The 24,506-nt window shown below is 38.9% G+C and overlaps 4 protein-coding genes across 5 annotated transcripts in view; 2 read left to right on the forward strand and 2 right to left on the reverse strand.

Moving 5' to 3' along the window:
• Window positions 1-7,936: 7,936 nt before the first annotated feature.
• Window positions 7,937-10,401, reverse strand: LOC122328207 (interferon-induced protein 44-like). Its single transcript, XM_043223916.1, has 8 exons — window positions 10,244-10,401; window positions 9,535-10,051; window positions 9,369-9,435; window positions 9,104-9,299; window positions 8,874-9,026; window positions 8,631-8,793; window positions 8,407-8,507; window positions 7,937-8,324 (listed from the first exon to the last, which is right to left on the reverse strand). The coding sequence occupies exons 1-8, from the start codon at window positions 10,256-10,258 to the stop codon at window positions 8,154-8,156; spliced, it is 1,383 nt and encodes a 460-aa protein (XP_043079851.1). The 5' UTR covers window positions 10,259-10,401; the 3' UTR covers window positions 7,937-8,153.
• A 1,704-nt stretch (window positions 10,402-12,105) lies between these two features.
• LOC122328209 (interferon-induced protein 44-like) lies at window positions 12,106-14,275 on the reverse strand. Its single transcript, XM_043223917.1, is given in 6 exon segments — window positions 12,106-12,335; window positions 12,418-12,518; window positions 12,605-12,776; window positions 13,703-13,855; window positions 13,938-14,012; window positions 14,014-14,275. Coding segments are annotated over 6 exon segments (768 nt in total). The 5' UTR covers window positions 14,119-14,275; the 3' UTR covers window positions 12,106-12,173.
• A 3,044-nt stretch (window positions 14,276-17,319) lies between these two features.
• On the forward strand, window positions 17,320-22,378 carry rab11ba (RAB11B, member RAS oncogene family, a). 2 transcript variants are annotated; one of them, XM_043223186.1, is made up of 5 exons: window positions 17,320-17,463; window positions 18,901-19,096; window positions 20,314-20,507; window positions 20,610-20,690; window positions 21,187-22,378. In XM_043223186.1, the coding sequence occupies exons 1-5, from the start codon at window positions 17,424-17,426 to the stop codon at window positions 21,330-21,332; spliced, it is 657 nt and encodes a 218-aa protein (XP_043079121.1). In that variant the 5' UTR covers window positions 17,320-17,423; the 3' UTR covers window positions 21,333-22,378. The 2 variants fall into 2 exon arrangements, with proteins under 2 accessions (XP_043079121.1, XP_043079122.1); XM_043223187.1 differs by lacking the exon at window positions 17,320-17,463 and adding an exon at window positions 18,482-18,499.
• A 490-nt stretch (window positions 22,379-22,868) lies between these two features.
• The window catches only part of march2 (membrane-associated ring finger (C3HC4) 2), a 9,670-nt gene continuing 8,032 nt past the window's right edge, over window positions 22,869-24,506 (forward strand). Inside the window, 1 exon segment of the mRNA XM_043223193.1 lies at window positions 22,869-23,473. The gene's annotated coding sequence lies outside the window, so the exon portion shown is untranslated.

Consider the following 24,506-nt stretch of genomic DNA (forward strand, 5'->3'; position numbering starts at 1 on the left):
GCTCACGCTTTTCTTTTATCAGTCTTTTCCACATTTCGCCTTTTGTTCAGTCTATCCGAGTAAATCACCACAGAACAACTCAAACTCTCCACGAGAGACTGGGGATTTTCGTCGCTTCTAAATGCTGCGGAAAGTTCTAAAAATGACATCGTCTTATTGTGGCGTCAAAGGGACTCGCCGACGTAACCCTGGCAACGTCTAAATCAGCGTCATGATGCCTTTGACTCTGGAGGTCTGCGTTCAGCAGCTTTCCCATGAAAAAAGCGCAGGACCAGATTTCGCGTGCGGCGGGGGAAATTAGAGTGACCATACGTGCCATTTTGTCCTGACGCGTCTTTGCCAGGATTTCTGTATTGCTTTCGTTCGAGGTGCCTCGAGAGCATTTAAAAACAAACGCACACACACTTATTCTGGTGTGTGTTTACATCCCTCCGCAAGCGCACGTGAGCCTGGCTTTACAAAAACTCGTCGATCTGATCACAGAGACTGAGCAGCAACACCCGGACTCTGTTTTAATCATTCTCGGGGACTTTAATAAAGCCAATCTCTCAGGTGAACTGCCAAAATTCAGACAGCACGTTACCTGTCCAACCAGAGACAGTAACATACTGTATCACTGCTACACAGTAATAAAGGATGCGTATCACTTTGTCCAACGAGCTGCCTTGGGACTTTCTGATCACTGTTTGGTCCATCTCATACCGACCTACAGGCAAAAGCTGAAATCAGCTAAACCTGTACTTAGGACTGTAAAAAGATGGACTAACGAAGGAGAGCGGGACTTACACACCTGCCTCTTTTTCACTGATTGGACTGTCTTTGAAGCTGCTGCCACGGATCTGGACGAGCTCACAGAAACAGTAACATCATATATCAGTTTCTGTGAGGACACATGCATTCCCACCAGGACTTATTCCACTTATAACAACGACAAACCATGGTTCACTGCTCCGCCAATCCAAAGAAGAAGCTCGCAGGATAGGGGACAGAGTCTTATATAAACAGGCCAAGTACACACTAGAAAAGGAGATCAGAGTGGCAAAGAGGAATTATTCTGAAAAGCTTTGCACTCAGTTCTCCTCTAGTGACACAGCTTCTGTGTGGAAAGGTCTGAAAGACATCACCAATTATAAGGCACCGTCCCCCAGCACTGTGGCAAATCAACAACTGGTAGACGACCTGAACGAGTTTTACTGCAGGTTTGAAAAGAAACCATTCTCACCTCCTGCAATCCCCCTCTCCCCCACACCTGCCCTTCAACTTAGCGAAGATGACGTGTGCCAGGTCTTCCGGAAAAACAAAGAAGAAAGGCACCAGGCCCAGACGGTGTGACTCCAGCCTGTCTGAAAACCTGTGCTGACCAACCATCTTCACACAGATCTTCAACAGATCACTGGAGCTGTGTGTAGTGCCTTCATGCTTCAAACGCTCCACCATCATCCCCATCCCAAAGAAACCCCAAAATTACTAGACTTAATGATTTCAGAGCCGTGGCTTTAACGTCTGTGGTCATGAAATCATTTGAAAAACTGGTCTTGGGTTATCTGAAGGACTTTACAGGACCCTTACTGGACCCCCTGCAGTTTGCCTACAGAGCAAACAGGTCAGTGGATGATGCGGTCAATATGGGACTGCATTACGTTCTGCAACACCTAGACAGACCAGGGACTTATGTGAGGATCCTGTTTGTGGCCTTCACCTCGGCCTTCGACACCATCATCCCAAACCTCCTCCTCCACCACAAATTAACCCAGCTCTCTGTGCCCACCTCCGTATGTCAGTGGATCAGCAGCTTCCTGACAGACAGCAGGTAGTGAGGCTGGGAAAGTTCTCAGCCAGCACCCGTACAACCAGCACTGGAGTTGCTCTCAGGGTCGTGTCCTCTCCCCGCTGCTCTTCTCCCTCTACACCAATGACTGCACCTCTAAAGACGCCTCTGTCAAACTCCTGAAGTTTGCAGATTTTACAGATAACTCGTTTACAGATAACTCGTGTCTGTGTGTCCACACACTTCAGGCTTCCCCCTATGCCAGCATGTGACCGAGGCATGATTTTAATGGAGGAGTCCATGACATATACATGACTAGTTTCACATTGATTAGACTTGATAAATCCATATTTTGACTGAATGGAAATCTTCTACAGAGGTCACAGAGCTGGCTGAATGGTGCAGTCTAAACAACTTGGAGCTCAACACGCTCAAAACGGTGGAGATGATAGTGGACTTCAGGAGGAACTCCCCCCCTGCACTCCCCCCACTCACCATCATGGGCAGCACGGTGGTAACAGTGGAGTCATTCAGGTTCCTGGGCACCACCATCTCCCAGGATCTGAAGTGGGGCGCTCACGTTGACTCCATTGTGAAAAAGGCCCAGCAAAGATTGTACTTCCTTCGTCAGCTGAGGAAGTTCAACCTGCCACAGGAACTGCTAAAACAGTTCTACTCTGCCGTCATAGAATCCATCCTCTGCACTTCTATGACTGTCTGGTTCAGTTCAGCTACCAATTCTGACCTCAGAAGACTACAGAGGGTAGTCAGGACTGCTGAGAGAATCACCGGTACAACTCTCCCCACTCTCCGAGAACTGTACTTATCCAGAATGAACAAAAGGGCTAAGAAAATCACTCTGGACCCCTCACATCCAGCACACTCCATCTTTGAACTGTTGCCGTCTGGTTGACGCTACAGAGCGCTAAGTAGCAGGACAGCCAGACACAGGAACAGTTTCTTCCACCAGGCAGGCCATGTCATGAACACCTGAGAACACTTATTTATTTAACATACGGACTGATTTACACTTCAATTTGCACATAACACTGCACAAAACACAAATCCTGCTTACACTTGAATGTCTACAGTATGTATTGTATTTTTGCTATTTTGTACTTTTTATATTTTGGATATTTGTATATAATTCTTTTTATTATCTGTCTTGTCTTTTTATCCTGTTGCACTGTAGAGCTTCTGCCACTAAAACGAATTCCTCGTATGTGTAAACACACCTGGCAATAAAGTTGATTCTGATTCTGAGGATGTTCTGGAACTCATGTGACTACAAGTGGGTCTGAGACAGGAGTGCATGTCAGGGGAGTGATAAAATAACATTTCATCAATGACTATTAACTTGAATCATGCATTATAAAGAAAGCAGTACCTTAAAATGAAAAAAAAAAACAGTAAACTTTCCGGAAGTTGTTTTTCCAGTTCATGGATCCATTAAACCAGTGGTTCCCAACCTTGTTTAACTCACAGCCCACACAACCAAACACATATGTTTCATGGCCCACTGCAAAAAAAAATTTCTCGCTGCTATATTTTCTTCTTTTAGGTTTATTTTGAGTCTTTTCTGTGTCCTGCTTACTTGTAGATGAAGTATTTTCCTTTTCAGCGATCCTGTTGTCAACCATTTATCCATGTTTACATCTGTTTTGGCATGTATGCAGCAAAAATATGTTACATAGCCTAAATCGGCGGGTTGTTTTTAAACCAATCAACGACCTGGAATAGTGAACGCATAGTAACAGTTTATTATTATTTTTTGTTATTTAATTAATTATGATATTTAATTATTACTACACATTTTTACGTACATTAGCAATATTATTATTTCTATTGATAATAACTGGCGGCCCCCCCTGCAATACCGTTGCGGCCCACAGGTTGAAAACCACTGCATTAAACGAATGTCTTTAAACAGTAGCCTTAATGTCAAAACACCAGTGTTTTATAGCGGACGCTGCTAAAGCCTGAGGGAGTTTTTTTCTCTCTCGTATATTAGCCCGGTCAAGCCAGTAGGTTTAGTGATCTTTTGGCGGCTCCTTGTGGTCCTGTGATATCGCAGCTTGACTAGTGCTTCATCAGAGGTGTCGAACCACAGAGCCCTACAGAGTTTAGTTTTAACCCTACTCCGACACACAAACCATGTAACATCTGAACTCTGAGCTTCACACCCTTGACTTAATTGTATTAAAATGCTCTAAACAAGTATTATTATTATTATTATTAATATTATTATTTGGTATCAGATACAGATCGTCATTTTCCTACGTATAATTAAACTAAATAGCTTGTCTAGAGGTTCTGACAAAATGTTTCTCGTTGCAGTCTATGTATTTTTTAACATTTTAATTATTTATGGCAATATCTGCACCACTGTTGTGGCTAATATTAATTTCATAGTAATCTATAGTCAGTGAAGTCAAGTAGCTGAAGTAACGGGAAGTGAAAATGTGCAAACACTATGCTGGCCCGTTACAAATGTTATTCCCATCAATGAATCATAATATGGTATTAATAAACAAAACGTATTTATTTAGCAGTAAGATATATATATAAGCCCTAAATCATATCTCGTGGTCGTGTCTGGGATGAGACAAAATGCGTTTTACCAAAATTCGCTCGACCCCTTGGCTCACGCCGATAGATATTGTTAAAGCCCCGTCACGTGGTGCATTTCTATATTGCAAGTACGTCGTATACAGCGTTTACCCAAGAAAAAAGCACTTTCATTAGAAAATAGTCATTATTGTATCGTTTTAATATTATCGACTTGTCTGTTGCTCTGTGTCTGCACCGGAAGCTCTGCTTTCTAATACCTGATTCAAAGAGGCTGATTTCTTTTTGGCCTTCAGGACAGTTTTGAAAAGCACTCTTCTAAGTCACCATTCACCAAACCACTCAAGTTATAGTTCTAGTTGCTTAATTGGCCTAATGGCCAATCTCTCAGAAAACTTGATACGTTTCACTTGAAGCTCAAGTAAATTAGGAATATTTCAGTGTTCTATTGAAAAACAGAGACAGACATTCTTCATACTTTTAGTTATCGATTTATTATGCATACAGATTACGAGATCTGGCACACACAAGTATGCACTTTCTTATGCGCTGCTCTTCAAGTCCGCACTGATGTGCTGAGCTTCACTCTTCTGATGAGTAATATTCTTCATCATCATCGAAAGCGCTCGGTCTTCATCAGTCTCGGATGACGCAGCCTCACTGTCTTCAAACGCCTGGCATATGACTGCGCTCAAGTCGATCATCACAGGCTTCACTAGATGTATTTCAGTAGTGTGGCTCTGGATCGTGTCGCTTTTGGCCTCGCCTGGTTCTTCTGGGAGCAGACTTGTCATAGGCCACTTCTTGGGTATATCCGAGTACAAGACCCGATATTCACGGGAGGAACTTTGGGAGGTAACACGTCCCACCACTCGGGCCTCTTTTTGAAGAAGGCTTTAAGATTTTTCCATTTCAGCAGGCTCTTTTCGCCACGGAAACGGATTTGGGTCTTCGTTTTCTCCCTAGTCTCTTCTCTCCAGTCAGCTTGATAGCCTGGCAGTATGACGAACTCTTTTTGAAGGAAGTCCTCGTTCCTTTGGAACCTCCCGTACCACTCATCAAACTGCTCACGCTTTTCTTTTATCAGTCTTTTCCACATTTCGCCTTTTGTTTTAATGTATCAGAGTAAATCACCACAGAACAACTCAAACTCTCCACGAGAGACTGGAGATTTTCGTCGCTTCTAAATGCTGCTGAAAGTTCTAAAAATGACGTCGTCTTATTGTGGCGTCAAAGGGACTCGCCGACGTAACCCTGGCAACGTCTAAATCAGCGCGCGCGTGAGCGATGCCTTTGACTCTGGCGATATACTCTCTTTAGGACATATAGAAATCCTGGCCAGGACGCGGCCGGGGGGAAATGGCTCTTACGGTCACCCTAAATCGTTAAATTCCCGAGTAAAACGCGGTCGGTAATTTGAACGGGTGCCGGTGGTTTAACAATTCCCTGTTCCCGACGTCCTTTCAGAGCGGTTTCTCTGCCCTTGACCACCGTTATAGCCTGCATTCGGGGCCGGGCTTTCTGCGCCACGCGTTTTACTTGCGACGCTCAAAGCAGACTCGTGTGGAGGCAGGTATTCGAAGACCTTTGTTTTGAAAGAAGTTTTTTGCTTTGTTTTTTGGAGAAACCGAGACGGAAGTGAAGAGCGCGAAGGAGAAAATCCGAGACAGAAAAAACAAAGTAAAAGAAAGAAAGCCCAATTCTCGCGGTTTATGTGCTTCTAAGTGGACGGCGAGTTTAAAAATCAAAACTCGCTAAATCGAGTAAATCGTTAAATTCCCGAGTAAATCGCGGTCGGTAATTTGAACGGGTGCGGGGTTAGAGACCTGCAGTCTCGCGGGACCCGACGCAACCCAGTGCGGCGCGGGACGAGGTTTGATATGTGAACGCGGGTGCGGGCGGTAAGGTCCTCGTGTGTGCGGGTTGCGGGAGAATAAAATTATTTGCGGGACTCCCGCAAAATGGAAATATCTAAAAAATTAAATTGTTAAAAAGAAATAAAATATTACTTATCTGCTGCACAAAAGCAACACGAACAAAATAACGTAAATTCTCACGTGGTTCTTGCGAGGAACAAAGACCATAGACCCACACCGAGGCAAAATGTCTGAAGAGCATGACACAGGTGGAGCGCTTAGTGCTACAGATATTAGTTCATTATTAAAGAAAGGAACATACAGAACTACAAAGCCAAACAAAGGGAAATCCGATATTTGGAAATGTTTTTCTATAGTATGTGACGGTATGGAAAGCACCTTCCCTTTGCGAGCTGCGACAAATGCAGCAAAATACTCGCATACAGCAGCCACAAGTCTGGAGCTTCAGGTCTGAAGCGTGATGTGTGCACAGTTTTAATGTTTACATGCGGGCGGGAGCGGAAAAAAATAATCTATATTGTTGCTGGAGCGGGACTGAAAAATCTGTCCCGCGCAGGTCTCTAGTGCAGGTGGCACTTAGTGTAAATAGCATATCACTAAAACTCTGCTATTTTCAGAATACATTGCTATATATAAATGCTCACAAAGAAGTATAGTGATCTGATTTCAAATAAAACCCAGATCAACAAGTCCTTGATTAGCTAAATTGTAACATATTTCGTTAGATTACACAACATAATATATAATGTACTCCCGTGTAATACTTTGGAACACCAATAAGGTTCTTATGCAATGCAAAACGTCCTTTGAGTTTGCTTAATATTCTTAATATTCTTTGCTTAAAATAAAAATGTACGCATCATTTGGGTTAAAAGTTTACACCCCCTGCACCCTATGCCTTGTGGCTTCTTCTTGTGCATCAATTTCACCAGTTCGATTTGGAAATCATTAGCTTGATATCCATGAACTAAAGCTTTGTAGAAAAGAGTCAGATCCAAATCCCAGAGCAAGGCACAGAGCTGCTTACTTTGCTCTTCTGGTAAATCAGAAGTGAAGCTGACGTTTCTAACTTTTTGCGTCTGTGCCAAAAACTGAAACACACCTTCTTTTAACGAGAGTTCACAGAGTCATTTCTATGTAACACAGTAAACTAGGGTATTGGGTGGTATTTTTGTTTTCCTCCAAACTCAGGTTCTCTACTAGAGACCTGGAAGCTGGATGTTTCTGCGCAGTATTTTATGTATATTTTATGTATATTATATATCCACTACTGTAGAAAAATCTTAGATCAGTAAGTCTCTTCTGCTCACCAGGGCTTAATCAAAAATACAGCAAAAACAGTAATATTGTGCAATATTGGTAATATATTTGTGAAATTTAAAACGACACAACTGTATTTATGCACATTACCATTCAAAAGTTTTATGGAGGTAGATTAATTTGCAGTGTACAATAAATAATACTCATTCTATTATAATTTCCATCCTGTCTAACAGGGTGAAAGTTTTTCTGCTAAATTAGCTTTTTTTGAGTGATCGACATTTATCTCTCTATCCTTCGACCAATGAACATAACTTTTAGAACTATGTCATTTGTCTTTTTGGTTGTTTGTTTTTTGATCAGATATAAAACATTCCCCCGCCCCTTTAAGGAAATGTTCTAAGCAACTATTACCGCAACAATGCAGCATGTTTAAGTGGTAAGAAAAAAGATCTTTGTTTGCATTGTCTTTTATTGAATGGGTATGATTTTGAAAGAAGTGGACAAACAGCACAGAGTAGCGCTGTAAGAATAAGATTAAGAATAAGAGAATAAGAATAAGAGTGTCTAAATTAAATAGTAAATATTTTTTTTAATAGTACATTTCTCGCAAAGATATCATGTTAAATCAGCTACAAAGGTGAGATAAAGCTGTGCTAGTAGCACTTTAATAAATTGTCCTACATGGAACCAACTTCATCCAGATAGTCGTTTGCAAAGTTGAGCATCTGCTGTAGAGCGGAGAGCAGCAGGACGTCACAGTTGAGCTCCAGCTCCAGCTCCTGACTGTAGTTCTTCACCGGTAACACACAAGACACCGGCACACCCAACCGAGAGCTCACCTCCTGAACCTGCAGAACCAGCACAAAACAACACCTCACTCACTCTGAGTCCTGTATCTACAGACCGTCTGATCATGTGACCACCTCTCACCTTTGACTTGATGTAGGAGCTGACGTAGAGGCTTTGAAGGTCCTTCTCCACTAGAGGACAGGCTTCATCTACTTTGGTCATCAGGACGATCTGGGGAATGTCTGAAATTGTGAAAAAAAAAAGAAAGCTTTTAGCTTGTTAAGGACATTGCAATAGGGCAAGAATTGGTTCTTTCATAGATTATAGTTATTTGTTTATACTGTATAGCCTAACAGCTCACTCACCCAGTGAGTTCACATTTTTGCGTATGGAAAGAAGTTTCTTCTCTAGTTTGTCAGATATGATGGAGATTTTGGTGGCGTCGATCACGTAGACCACAGAGTGGATACACCCAGATACAGGTGTGAGTGCATTTTCCTCAACAGGTAATGGTGCCGTGGGGTTGAACTGAATCAAGAGGATTTAAAATGTCGTACATTAAAAAATATTTAATCAGAATCTTCCTTTATTTACTTGAGAGCACTTACTTTATAGCGGTCTGGTACGTGACCTTGAAGAATGCTGCTGATGTCCTCAATATCCAGTCCTGCACCTGATTGCTCCTCGAGTCCCATGGTGTCACACAACACAAATGGCAACGGCTTTCCTCCACGACCGTCTTTTACTGGATATGTGCGAAACTTCCCAACAAGAAAAAAATCACAATAAGAGCTGAAATCATTGAGAAATGTTTCTTGAACTCTTATTAAATCCGTACCTGCGTGGTGACACTAGTTCCTGCAGATCCTGACATGGCTTTGTTGGTCACGTGACCCGTGAAGATGGAGTTGATGGAGTTGAAGAAACTGGATTTTCCAGCTCCTACAGGACCGATCATTAAGATTCTAACCTTACTCACAGACTTTATCAGGGGTTTATAATCCCTGATCATCTCCATGAGCTCTTCTCTTCGTCTGCAAAAGAGTAGTTCAAACTTAAACTGTATCTTATTACTGAATGAATCCAGCAACATGAAAACATACTTAGCTGTCCACACAACATTCCTCCACGGCTTCTCTGCAATGACCAGAGGCTCTGACAGAGTGCTTCCTGTTTCAGTAAACGATTAGATTAGCAATTATAAAAGAGACTGGAGTTACAATATGGATTTACTGTCCAATACTATATTTTTTCTGATAGTTGTCTTACTCTGTTCCACTTTGTACACTTCACACTCAGTCAGCCAAGTGTCATCCTTATATAGCGTGGAAGGACTAAAACTGAATGCTTCCTCTTTATCATAAAGATATACCTTTTTTACAAGTGGATGATTGTTGTAGCAAAAGTACAACTGTCGGCCAAAGTTGGGCCCTCCAGTGTCATCACAGCGTGCATAGTGTCCGCTTTTAGCTCTGATGCAGAGAGGGGCTCCATCTTTAAAACTGAACAGGAAAGCCTGATCATCTATAATATACTGCCCACTCTGAGAATAATCCACACTAGTGTATCCACCAAAGACGTAGCCTGATCGGTTGTAAGCTACAAGTAAAGTGGGACCCTGATTGTCGCATTGCTCGTGGAAGGCAGAAGCTTGATATCCGTGAACTGAAGCTTTGTAGAGAAGGGTCAGATCCAGGTTGCCCAGCAGGTCACGGAGCACTTCTCTTTGCTTTTCTGTTAATTTAGAAGCGAGTGGAGTGATGGGTGCCCCGAAAGATGAATACATCTAAATAAGAAAAAAAAGGATATGATTTCAATTCAGTCGGATGATTGTTTTCTGAAACAACCGAAACTAATCAGCCCGATTCGAAACGGGAAAACGTAGGCTAGTCTCATTTATGGTACAAAAATATTGTTTATTTGTGCGCTAAATTTTTTTTTTTTCTACGTTTTGAATAATTTCGTCTACGTATCTTACCTTTGTCTTTCGCATTTCCCTCGTCTCTGAAGAAATAACGAAATGCTTTACATCCAGAGCCTCCTCTCCTTCATCCAATCAAACGAGCCGGACTCGAAAACGAAACTCTTCGCTCCGAGCGAAAATATTCTTAAGTAGCTGTTTGAAGCAATGTTGTTGTGTATTTTAACAGCGTTAACTAAGTTATTTCCGCTGAATCAGTGCTACATCTTTGTCTCAAATATAATAGACACAACCAAAAGCATTTTACAAAACAGTCAAAGCATGAAGTAACAGTAATGTTTATTATTGCAAAAAAACTCAAATAGTTATCCGAATTTAATTTGTGATTTACCATGGACTGACAAAAAACGAATCATAAGAAGTGCTGAAAGCTATTCATTAGATGTCTACTAGTGAGAATTGTACGTTAATTATTTTTTGATGAACTCCTTTTAGGGGTGAAGGTTAAAGGGTTTAGGTATTAAAAGATGTAAACGCTAAAATGATTCATTATTGGCGTAGTAATGCTGAATAGATATAATTACTCTCGCAGACTTTTATTATTAAAGAACAAAAAAAAGGGTGAGCGACACTTCGACAGAAACAAGTCCGTTTAGCTGGAAATGAAACTGAAAGTGGCACAAAATAAAAAAAAAGGATAAATGGAATAAAGCACGAGACACACAACAGTTTTAGAATATCTATTATTAGGCTATATCCGCTAAACTGTTTCAAATCAATAAAATTACTACAGTATCCTAATGTTTTGGTATTGTCTGCTTCAAAATGCATAGAATAATACATTTATTCTCTACATTTATTCGGAAGATCTATGTAAATTAATGACCATATTAATTATTAATATGCAATTAATCATGAAAAAAAGTGATTCATTTTTTAAGACATGGCAAAATTGAACATGCCGTTTTATGAACTTTGCATTTGCCGTAATGTTCCTGAAAGAACTAAACTGGACAAAAAGAACAGGATAACAATCTTTGCAATTATCTGACTCATTATGCTGATCAAGGGGCATGCACTTGACTGTGTTTCTTATTAAGCCTCGGTCTTCTGTCAGATCGCTTTCTGATTGGATATTAGATCATCTGCACTTTTTTCCTCCTGGTTCCCCCCACAAGTTAGGATTTCAGATCGTAAATATTCAACACTTCCGGGCAGATTCAGCCACTCTTAACACACATCACACCACAGGAAAATCCAACGAGACAATCAAAACCACCAAGATCATCGGGACATTACCTAGGATTTTCAGAAGGGGAGAAATTGGACCAAAATCAGCATTATCTTTTTGTGTGTACCCAGCCTAACAGATCTTTAAAGTCAAATTGTTATGCGTGGCCTAATTGTTAGTTCCTCAAACCAATCCTGAACAATTCATAAGCACTCTGACCAGTGTACAGTAGTCAACATGGATCAAAAAGGATCAAAATGGTTCATCAAAGTTGTCCTAAGACAAGAATGCATTTTGTTTTTGATTTTAGGACTGCTATGATGAAAGGTTTTGATCCACTTTAAATGTTGACTAGTACCCGTCTTTGACGTTTTTATCATGGCTAGCATTCTGTTTATCAGCAATTTTAGCTACAGTAGCTATTCTATGTAGGCTCCCCACATGGATCCATGAGCCTTGTGCGCCCATGAGCCTGTTTCTAGTTCCCTGCTCGTCATTTCTTACACTACATTTGGTAGGTACTAATCACTGTTGGTTTGCAATGCCTAACTTAAGGAAGATTAGGCCCAACACATCTAGACTGAACTACTGCGACCATCCTCTGCCTGGACTTAAGGCAATATAAATATAAAACATCCGACACCTTGACAGATGCTATTGTAATGATAAAAGCAATGTAATTCTCATCTAATTTCAGTAGTTTTATTATTACGGCTGATCAGTGTAAACCCATGTCTATGCAGCACATTATATGGCCTACATGGGATCATCATCTAGATAGTCGTCTGCGAAGCGAAGCATCTGCTGTAGAGCGGAGAGCAGCAGGACGTCACAGTTGAGCTCCAGCTCCTGACTGTAGTTCTTCACCGGTAACACACAAGACACCGGCACACCCAACCGAGAGCTCACCTCCTGAACCTGCAGAACCAGCACAAAACAACACCTCACTCACTCTGAGTCCTGTATCTACAGACCGTCTGATCATGTGACCACCTCTCACCTTTGACTTGATGTAGGAGCTTGCGTAGAGGCTTTGAAGGTCTTTCTGCACGTGAGGACATGTTTCATCTACTTTGGTCATCAAGGCGATCTGGGGAATGGCTGATATATTTTGAAGAAACTTTCAGCCCATTATGGAACATTGTGCATAGGCAGAGAGTTATCTAAAATGTTGTTTGTTAGCTTACCCAGTGAGTTTATCTGACTACGTATAGAAGCAAGTTTCTCCTCGAGTTTATCAGACATGAGGGAGATTTTGGTGGCGTCGATCACGTAGACCACACAGTGGATCTTCTCCTGCAGAGATGCAGGTCTGGAGGCTTTTTGATCATCAGGTTTAAATGGTGCTGTAGGGTTGAACTGAATCAAGAGAATTTAACGAAACAATTTACTTTCTGCTCTGAATGACAATTACTTAAAATAGAGGCAGGAGTGCACTAATATGTTGCTAATGCACAACATAACAGAAGAAGAAGAATTCCTCCATGTCTGTTATGTTTTAATAGTTGAGATCACTGGTTTCACAAAGTCATCTTCAGTGTTGAATTTTCAATACAACTGAACATCGCATAACTTTTTAAAAAATTTACCATTATAGTGATTAGTGTTCCCTTTGGTTGGGCACACTGTTTTCTACACTGTTTTACTGATTTACTTCCTATTTACGCAGCGATGCAACATGAAATCAGAGTTATTTGATTTCAAGGGAAGAAAGATATTAAATAGTTTGCTTTTAGAAGGTGACCTATGTTTTAATTTGTTACATAGTTATTATTTTTCTATTAATATATTTTTTGTGTTCATCACCCTTTTACACTTTTGATGTTTTTCATAAACCACTTAAGAAGCTTTTAATTTGGACGATTGAATACTTGTTTTAATATATACCTGATATAAGAATTGTGGTGTACGCTGAAGTCATAATCATTCAACACACCAATCACAACAATAGTAACAATTAAATTTTATTTATTTTTATTAATTGCATAAGAATTTTATTTGCTCTTTGTGCTGTGCTACTACTGACACAAGACAGCAAATTTAATTTTGCTCATAAAAACAACTGTAAAACAAAGCAATTGCATAATTTATTCTGCCTCACTGCACTCTGGGAGTCAATGAGTAGCTATACTAAGTCATGAGTAAATTTACCTTAAAATAGTTGTTGAAATGACTTAAGTGATTTAAGTGATGATTACTTCAAGTTGTCAAGTAAATATTACTTAAACCAGTTTCCTCAAGTTTTTTAAGAAATTTCAACTTAATCGGGTTTAGAGTGCTCTTACTTTATAGCGGTCTGGTACTTGACCTTGAAGAATGCTGTTGATGTCCTCAATATTCAGTCCTGCACCTGATTGCTCCTCGACTCCCATGGTGTCACACAACACAAACGGCAACGGCTTTCTTTCAGGACCATCTTTCCCTTGATATGTGCGATACTACCAACCAAGAAGAGAATCACATCAAGACCCGAAGTCATCGAGAGCCGTTCTTCAAACTAACTAACTGTTAAATCCGTACCTGCGTGGTGACACTAGTTCCTGCAGATCCTGACATGGCTTTGCTGGTCATGCGGCCCATGAAGATGGAGTTGATGGGAGTTGAAGAAACTGGATTTTCCAGCTCCTACAGGACCGATCATTAGGATTCGAACCTTACTCACAGACTTCATCAGGGGTTTAAATTTCCTAATCATCTCCATGAGGTCATCTTTTTGTCTACAAAACAGAACACAACTTGAACACAACAAAGTGAAAATATACTTTTCTGTCCAAAGAATAGTTCTCCATGGCTTCTCTTTCACACTAACCTGAAGGACTGTAAAGGTTTGAGCAGATATTATTGTAAAACATATGCTGAGCTAATAACAGAAACAAACAAATCAATAGTATGATAGTTGAATTTAAAAGACTGGACCTAATGAGAGATACTCTTTTTCTGATAACTGACTTACTTTGTTTGACTTTGTACACCTCACATTCGGTCAGTGTTGTTCCCACACAACTTTTCGGCATTAAAACTGAACGACTCTCCCCAATGATATTCCACAACTGGTTGATTCCCGGAGCAAAAGTAAAACTGTCGGCCAAAGTTGGGCGTTCCAGCATCATCATAACGTGCAGAACATCCATTGTTAACTTTGCTGCAGAGAGAGGTTCCATATCGAATGCTGAACAGGAAAGCTTCTTTATCTATAATATACGTCTCACTCTGAGCATAATCCACACTAGTGTATCCACCAAAGACGTAGCCTGATCGGTTGTAAGCTACAAGTAAAGTAGGACCCTGATTGTCACATCTCTGGTGGAAGGCAGAAGCTTGATATCCATGAACTGAAGCGTTGTAGAGAAGGGTCAGTTCTGCATCCCCGAGTAAGGCACAGAGCTGCTTTCTTTGCTCTTCTGTTAAGTCAGAAGCGATGGGAGCCATGTCTTCCCCAAACCTTTTTCGCATTTTTAAGACAAAACAATTATATATATATATATATATATATATATATATATATATATATATATATATATATATATATATATATATATATATATATATGTGTGTGTGTGTGTGTGTGTGTATATATATATATATATATATATATATATATATATATATATATATATATATATATATATGTATATTTCATTAAAGTTTGTCAGTTTATCACATGTCAAGCCTTTCTCTGCACATTTGCTTTGTCTGTTTATAAAAGTCTTGGGAAAGGTCATAATTTAGTTCATTTATGACTAAAGGTTCATTTAGTCATAAATGAACATTAAACAGTATTAATAATGCTGTAAAGAAATATTCATTGTTAGTTTATCATTCATTAACTAATATCACTGTAGTGTTCACTTTTTACATTTTTGCAGTTTTCCGTTGTGAAATAGGCCTAATTATATAACACTAATTGGATGATATTCACATGATAATGTTGCTAGCCACATTATTCTTCCCTTAGACCCCAGTGGTTCTATTTTGGTGAAATCACTTATTTTGGGCTTATTTTAAAACGATGGTTGATTGTTAGGAAAAAGCTGACAAGCAACTTCGTTTCTTTACGTTTATGGTTGCTGATTTTTGAATGGATGTGTAATTTATATAGAGTATTTATATAGAATATTTTCCCAATATATTGTTGGCACTGTCTGCTTGGGGCTCCTATTAATTATTGATCATCGCAAACTGTGACGCATGTGATGTTGTAAACCAAGCGAAGGTTACTGGATGTAAAACCACCAAAGAGGATGGTTTAGTGGATGTAAAGTTAAGTTAGTAAAGCTAGTGGATGTAAAGCCACCAACAGAGATGTACAGAGATGGAGGAAACATAAGGGAGAAGGTGAATGGGGCAAGGGTGCATTTGTAAAATATTTTAAAATACATTTTTCATAATTTGAGCAGTAATACTAACAGTAGATAAATATGGTTCATGTTTATTTTATTATAGGTTATATATGTGGCTATTTAGAGAGAAATGTCTGAAGAACTTTTTGCCCACGGAGCCATACTGAGATTCAAATATCTATGCAACCAAACCATATAAGGCCTTACAAATAAAGACATGTGGAAAAGAAAGTTTAGGACATTAAGATATCTTTAATACTTTTTGAGTCACAGGCCTGCAAACATGTGCCAGTTTTGACTCATTGCTCAAGTCCACAGTTTTTTACAGACAGACCTGCCAGTCTCTGTGTGAAAATAACATTATGGTGCTGTCATCTTTCTGAAGTTATTTTTACCTCCTGTAAATTGGTTCTGAATCTCAGGTGAAAACTGCTATTTTAACCCCCCCTGCAAAAAAAATGGATTACTCGATAATGATACGAAGAAATGATATTATCAGAAGAGACAGAAATTGGCACACAACATAAATGGAAATGGTGACTAGAACGACAATCACTGTGATTAAATAATAATTAGTTATTATTAGTAATATATATATATATATATATATATATATATATATATATATATATATATATATATATATATATATATATATATATATATTAGTAATGTAGTCGATTAAACGATTGCGGAGATCTGCATATACGACTACTATTTGACATCCCTGATTTTAATAAAGGGGGGAAAATAGTCGTGGGAGGATTTCTAAAACCTGCTCCACGCCAAAGGCAAACTCTTCCACCATTTCATATCTATGCATTTATTCACTGACGCGAAGAATATCGTCTTATACTGTCTTAATAATAAAGGCAAAACGCCACAAAACCGTTCAAAAACGATGCGTCACTGTAAACGCCCATGTTCAAAATGTAGAATAGTTACAAATTAAAATGTAATACCTTGACGATCGACCGTGATGTTTACCCTTTTCAAGCTTATTTGTGCAATAAATCTTCTGTATCCTTAAAGTTACGACGATCATAAGCAGAACCTGAACTACGTTTGAAGCCCCGCCCCGTTTATAGGATGCAGGAACGTTATTTGTCCGTCTTGAGTGTCAATCTCCTTTCCTAATAATACATTGGTTCTCAAGGGGTCGGTGGGCGTGACCCAAAACTGAAAAATTTAAGACTTCAGTATTTATTTGTTTTTATTTTAAAACCAGGGTTCTAACAATTATCCGGAGTTAATCACAATTACTTAGCACAATTACAAAAACGAACGTTAACAAAAGCGTAATAAAATAAATAACCGTAATAAAAAATAATGCAATGTGAACTGCTGAACAGCACTCAGATATCGAAACTTCTGGAATTATTATTATTATTATTATTATTTTCACTATTTTAATTTTATATTTTTCAAGCTTTATTTGTGCAGTTAACATTTAAATGTCGAATATTTCCTGTAAGCCCATGTCCAAAAACGGTTATATTAAAACCAAATCAGATTCCGGGTTCGCGAATGAACCGTTCAGTCTGATTCGGTTCAAACGGTCATTAAAAAGATTCGACTCATGAAAACGATTCATTGACGAATCGGACATCGCTAATCAGGAGAGGTCCGTCGCCCAACAACAACGTTTTAGTGCGGAAAACCGACCATGGGGACCCGTGACGACGAATATGATTATTTATTTAAAGGTTAGTATTTTATTATGCATCGCAAACAAGAATAGTCGTGTTTTGTTTTTCTTTGTTATCAACGAAAACTGCAAGTTTCCTGATGCCTGTGGCTAGCAGGGTTAGCAGGAAAGCTAGATCACTGGCGTTAGCTATCGAAATAATAACCGGTGACTTTTAACGAATCGAGATCTAAAAGTAGATTCGATTTGAATATTGAGTTTAATCGTTTACGTGTCTTTTCGACTGTATGAAAAACGACAACGCAGTTCGCTTATGTACTTAACGTTATGTTAGCCAAGCAGCTAGATAGCTTCCAAACTAAAGTGAGTTAAATAACTAGCTGCTTTAACGCAACCAGTTCATACCTAAACAACAGACTAAATATGTTCAGCTCACTTCAGCGGGCTTTGCTTTTATAACCTAAACGTCGAACTACGTCAACTTTTGTAGTTGTTTAGTAGCTATGTATTGCTTAATATTTTGTTGCTAGGCCGTAGGAAACTTTTTTGTCGTTTATTACACAAGAGTCGCTTCTTGGTGTTCAAACTAGCCTAATTTGGCCATCAGCCTGCAATTGTAAGCGTTTCTGTATCTTTTACACCGGGTGATTCAGGTAAATCATTAAGCTGCCACAAACTGTAATGTGAAATTGACAACTGTAGATGACGGTGACGTCACTGTACATATTTTGGATGCGTCAAATTGCATTATCTGCGTGTGTGTGTGTGTGTGTGTGTGTGTGTGTGTATATATATCTATATCTATATATATATAGATGTGTATATATGTGTGTGTGTGCGTGTAAAAGTTGCTTCTCACATCAGCTTCCTGTTTTTACACACTTTAAAAAGGTTTACAGTATGTGACAAAGCCGCAGATTTCTGTTGAGGTTTTACAGATGTCCCACTTTGGTTATTTTTGAAATGTGTGGGGGGGTTTTTTTGTTGAAAGTTTTGAACAATTTTTAGTTCTCTGGTGTATCAACAACCGTTTTGTGAATTACTTCAGGTTTCCTCTAGAGAAAATGAATGCTGACCACGTCGCAACGGACACAGTATGAGCTGACTGATATTTTCTATGCGTTCTCGTTCTTTATGCGATTTGTTTAGGCCTGTATTTTAGTTTTTATGGTGTCAAATTGATGGAGTGAAGGGAAACAGTGGAAGTGTGTGTTGGCAGATTGCGGCTTCTCTCTTATCTCTATGGCCTCGTCATGTAGACGTCACCAGGATGGCTAATCTAGTGTCTTTCTGCCTTTCAAATGATGACGTTGTATTGCGCTTTGGGTGCACACTTTGGTTCGTGGCTTACTTTCAGGGACTCACATGGTAGATTGTTTCTGTTCTGTGGTCTTCGTTTCATGTGGTGATGGATATGATATCTTCCCTATGGATATGGCTTTCATAAGAGCAGCTGTGAAGCGACAGTCTTACGGGATTTTTTTGTTTTTTCTAGTGGTGCTCATTGGAGACTCTGGTGTGGGGAAGAGTAACCTGTTGTCCCGTTTCACTCGCAATGAGTTCAACCTGGAGAGCAAGAGCACCATTGGCGTGGAGTTCGCAACACGCAGCATCCAAGTAGACGGCAAGACCATAAAAGCCCAGATCTGGGATACAGCGGGACAGGAACGCTACAGAGCGATCACATCAGCGTGAGTATATGAAGAAGAAATTATTTGTCAATCCAGAGTTCTGTGAGACTAAATTTTATACCAGAGTTTGGCGCTGTAGGATCCTCAATACACAAGATGAAATGTCCTTTGTGTGGCCGTCTGGCTCGTACCCATTATCTTGATGGGCCATCACCTGTATGGGCCAATTAATTCTCACTCCACATTCTCTATGGACCCCTGCATTTACTCCAGTTATCATCATAATTCTATTTAAAACTTTTAGTTAATTGTTTGTAATATTTGTTTTAGATCTATTAAATAATAAATGCATTAGTTTTCTTTTTAAAAATAATGTGGAAAGTATTATACTGTCACATTCGTAATCATTTTATGTAATATATAATATAAAACTTAATTTTTTATTAATTTTATACATTAATTTTGGCTTTATCAATTAATTTTAGTTAATATGTAATTGATATGGAGCAGACTAAAATAGTGTTATTAATCTAATTATTATATTAGATATTTAGAAAATATGATGACCAAAATGTTTACTGAAAATGATTAAAACGAATTATGTGAAAGTACCTTTCTTGGATTATTATTGTTAAAATTTAAAATAAAACTTAGTATATATATATATATATATATATATATATATATATATATATATATATATATATATATATATATATATATATATATATATATATATATTATTATTATTATTATTATTATTTTTTTATTTATTTATATAAGCAGCCCCTATCTCTTTGTATTGGGAAACATCAAATTCTTCCAAAGCATCCAATTAATGCTCACTGTTTCTATAGCAACCGGATCTTCATAGATCAGCGATTGGCTATTTTATTTAGAAGGCTTCTTGTGATTGATTGGCCATTTTAAGCCTTGCATTTTTCCTCGGGTAGTCTTTGATTGTATACTAAAACTACAGTATATGGTGTTATAATACTGTAATTATAAAAATACATAAAAAATAAAATGCATTAATTGATGAGATTATTCGATGCATGTTCCATTACAGTTAATGATAAAATCATTTAAAGATGGTATAATAATTTTTATTATTTCTTTTAATCCATACTGAGCAACTCAGTAAAGAATCATGGTTGAATCATTGTCAGAACATTTACACTTTTTTGCTTTTTTTTTTTTTTTTTTATCTTGTCTGTGCGAATGTGTTATTTGACCATACATTTTATCGTATGTTTTAACGCGGGTCTCCTTTGCAGATACTACCGGGGTGCAGTTGGAGCTCTTTTGGTCTATGACATTGCAAAGCATCTGACTTACGAGAATGTGGAGCGCTGGCTGAAGGAGCTGCGGGATCACGCCGATAACAACATCGTCATCATGCTGGTGGGCAACAAGAGCGACTTGAGGCACCTCAGGGCCGTTCCCACCGACGAGGCCAGAGCTTTCGCAGGTAAGCGTCTCCTCCTGCATTTTCATGTTTAGTACAAAAAAAACCAATAATATTTTTTAAACAAATGATGTGTTAAATTATCTCTGCTCTTGTGTTACACAGAGAAGAACAATCTCTCCTTCATCGAAACATCAGCTTTGGACTCCACGAATGTGGAGGAGGCATTTAAAAACATACTAACAGGTGGGTCCTGGTCGTGATTAAATGTACGGTCACATACATATTTACAAAAAGCGATCTCAATGGCTGACGGCTGTAAAGTTTATCAGCTTCTGCAACACAGTTGATCCATGATTCAGTTCGGCGACTAATAACGAACCTTCCTATTGAAATTACAGCATATTGTAATTGATAAATCTGCTTAGGGGAAGTCTTTTTGCCAAGTCAGAGAAATTGCTGTGTAATTTATAGGGGGAACTATTTCTCCCAAATGCGAAATTTCCGAACACACAAATTCTTATTGCAATGACCAGATTTTGACCAGATCGACTCAACGAATGAACCACATCCTTGTGTCCAACATCGGCATGGGGAAATATTTTGTCCTTTCGTGAAACTACAGATCAGCGGATACCTCTAGAAATATTTTCAACGATTGTGGCCACCGAACGGCATTAACATTCCCCCCGCCTTCCCGTTGTGCGTCGAAAGTCTCGTAACATGCCTCTTTTCGTTACAGAAATCTATCGGATCGTATCGCAGAAGCAGATCGCCGACAGGTCCATGCACGACGAGTCTCCCGGCAACAACGTAGTGGACATCAGCGTGCCGCCCACTACCGACGGTTTAAAGGGCAACAAATTTCAGTGCTGTCAGAACCTGTGACCCCACTTCTCCTCGGCTCTACCCCCACCCTTGGGCTTCAGTTCCCCTCTATTTATCTCGGCTTTGCTCCTGTGTGTTGTGCTATGGCTACGGCTCCTTCCTCTTTTTACCTCGTTGTGATTTCCACGCTAATTCTAGACGTCCCGTAGAAGCGTGAATCTCTAGGTAACATTCCTTTTCCTTGTTTTGGGGGATTTCTTGTTTGTTTGTCCCTCCTCTTTTTCTTCTTCTTCTTCTTATTATCCACTGTCTAAATTCACGTTTTCCACGGAAGTGATTTATTTGGGCGCTGATCGTGTGATCCGCTCCTACGGAAAAGGGATGGTGAGGGATCAGTGTGTCTTCGGCTTCCTCTGATGGTTATTCTCTGGGATCCACACTAAATGCCCACCGTCTGTTGAGCCAGATCCCTGACTTGAGATAAAAGGGCAAGTTTTTTTTTTTTTTTTTTGGGGTGAAGGAAAAAAAAAAAAAAAAACACGGATTCGCTTCGGATCGTGCGGATACCAAAGGAGGGCGGCTGTCATCTTTATTTCAATTTGTAAACATTTCACACGTCACACCTCTAGTCCTATCCTGCAATATTTTACGCCAGGGCTGACGGGTGTGAAGTTGTGCAGTTTGATCAACGTGTTCAGATTGCCGTATATATAGCAGTTATGCAAATGCATCTATTAAGCATTTCATGAATTGAGAAATTATTCAAATAACAGTTTTTATATATATATATATATATATATATATATAAAAATTATGTAAACTAATCATTGCATTGCTGAGTTATTATAGCTCTTCAGTGGAAAAATGCAATGGTGCGCAGTGTTTTAGATGGTCAGTTGTTTTCACCGGTGAAAGTCCATTTATATTTGATTGTTTGACTCAAGTCATACGGCTAGTTTGGAAATGCCTTATGTTTTCCCATACTGTGATTAAGATGCCTTTTTCGAGTGTGGTTATGTGACATTTACACATCCATGAAGTCACAACAGCTGTTTTGCCTTTTATCAGGTTACATTAAAATGGAAAATAAACCAAATTACTGTCAAGATTGCAGCTGTGATTATTTTTTTTATTTATCTTTTTTTGATTTGGACAATATGTCTTATGTCTGAATTCGAGCCATGTGTCATGTGCCACAAGTTTGGGATGACTCAAGCGATCTATTTAGTTTTTATGTCACAAGCTCTTCGTGCCAGATTAAGTACATACACTCGATCAGACTGATGTCTTAAGGCAAGAATTTAGGAATTTAATCTAGGACTTGGTAAAATTACATGACAAAAGGGGAGTTATTTGTGCGCACAAACACACCGATGCAAAGAAAAAAGCAGAAAAGTGCAAATGAAATCTTTAAAAAGGGATATATATATATATATATATATATATATATATATATATATATATATATATATATATATATATATATATATATATATATATAATTTGTTTGCTTTTGTTAATCAGTAAACAGTAATTTTGAAAAATGGCATATCAAAGAAAACAAACTACAATTTAGAAAATTACAAAAGGTGGGGGAATAAGGATGAATTATCAAACCAAGTGACATTCTTGATCTGTAAAGGGGATAAATGTACACAAATTAAAAACCTGTTTTTATGCGATTTTCAGATTAGACTTCTAAAACAACCTGCTAAGAACAAACAAAAAAAGTGAATAAAATGTATCGTAGCCTACGCGCAAAACTGAAAAATCCCATATTACGTTATGCATAAATATGCACATTTTGTTGTGGCGTTGCTAAAAATGAAGACTAAATGGGCGCGTACGTAAGTAAAATAAATAGTTTTTTTTATTTAAAAATCAAAGCACATTAACGTCACAACGCATAAAGCCTCACAAGAGCGGAGAACAGTCCTTAGAAATAACAACAATAGACGCTTCTCGGGTGACGGCGATTCACGAAAGCGGTTTAGGAGAATTCCGAAGCAGCGCTGCGCGGAGAAGCGCCTCCCTCTACGCTCTTGTCGTACACGCCGCTGATCGGAGGCCGAGCCGAGTCGTCTGCTGGAAGGATCAAACCCAAAACAGGCTTGTACTTCTACCTTGCCGTTCGCGAACCGGGGCCGCTTTTAAAAGGACTTCACCCTTAAAGACACCAGCTCACCATGGAGAACCAGAAGGTGAGATTAGACGACAAGGCGCGGTGTTTTAATCTCTAATCCCAGGCTTTGATGGCATATTTTGCTACATGGCTAATGTTACTAGCAGCTGCATTATTCCACATTCACTCCGACTACGTCTCAACGGCTGTCGAATCGGCTTGATTTCGGCTCGAGCGACTATCTAAGAAACGTTTAGCGCTATATTTGGAGGAAAGAGCTGTTTAATTGGCGGTTTGTGTGCCGAAGGCCCACCCTAGACTGGTGTCGGACAGTTTGATGGATCAGATCAGACCAAACCAGACCAGATGGTTTTAAATGTGGACTGATGTTACGGCATTTTGCGTTTCGTGTAAAATGGCAGTGCATTTATGCTGGTTATTCCCCCGTCTCTGTTTCTGTTCGCACATCCCTGTGCCAGTAAAGCTTACATGTTGTTGGTTTTGATCAATAGATCATATCTAGATTTAATAACGCAGCGGGTAGACATTCAGCAAAAGAACCGAAATTGAAGAAATCGAAACGCTGTCTACAAATGGCAGCTCACTCATTTTCTGTAGTGTATTGCTAAATAGACTACTTCAACCTCAAAATGCTTGTTTTTTGTGTCCTAATGATAAGTTCGACGATTTATGACTCCTGTGGAACACAAAAAGGAGATGTTCTGAAGAATGTCCAAGCTGCTCTTTTCCATTCGTAGCAAACTTGTAGTAAACACAGCTGTCAATGCACAATTCTTCTCCTTTCTTTCTTTCATTTCTTTTTTTTTTTTTTTTGCTTTATTATCTTTCTTTACAGCTGAACGTCATCAGAAACAGCGAGAGTTTACTTTTGACGTAATGGCGTCTGAAACAATCATTATTTAAAACGTTTTTTTTTTCTTCTGTTTTGCATAAATGTTTGCCGCGTTGTGTTTTGCATGTGGAAAGAAAATGTGTAGATGTTAAATATTCTACATCTAAATATTTTTAAGTGCCAATTTAGCTCTAATGCATTTGTTGCTCACTGTTGATTTTCACAAAATAAAATACTACTAATAATAATTAAAAAGCAA

Source organism: Puntigrus tetrazona, chromosome 22 (genome assembly GCF_018831695.1).
Source record: "Puntigrus tetrazona isolate hp1 chromosome 22, ASM1883169v1, whole genome shotgun sequence".
Classification (NCBI taxonomy): Eukaryota; Metazoa; Chordata; class Actinopteri; order Cypriniformes; family Cyprinidae; genus Puntigrus; species Puntigrus tetrazona.

Excerpts from the sequence above, each read along its gene's own strand:
- rab11ba (XM_043223186.1), top strand. The coding sequence starts at position 17,424 with ATGGGGACCCGTGACGACGAATATGATTATTTATTTAAAG. Across the intron at positions 17,464-18,900 it reads ATATGATTATTTATTTAAAG|TGGTGCTCATTGGAGACTCT; the intron begins GTTAGTATTTTA and ends TGTTTTTTCTAG. Across the intron at positions 19,097-20,313 it reads TACAGAGCGATCACATCAGC|ATACTACCGGGGTGCAGTTG; the intron begins GTGAGTATATGA and ends TCTCCTTTGCAG.
- LOC122328207 (XM_043223916.1), bottom strand. Across the intron at positions 8,794-8,873 it reads ACGTACCAGACCGCTATAAA|TTCAACCCCACGGCACCATT; the intron begins GTAAGTGCTCTC and ends CTCTTGATTCAG. Across the intron at positions 8,508-8,630 it reads CAAAAATGTGAACTCACTGG|ACATTCCCCAGATCGTCCTG; the intron begins GTGAGTGAGCTG and ends TCACAATTTCAG.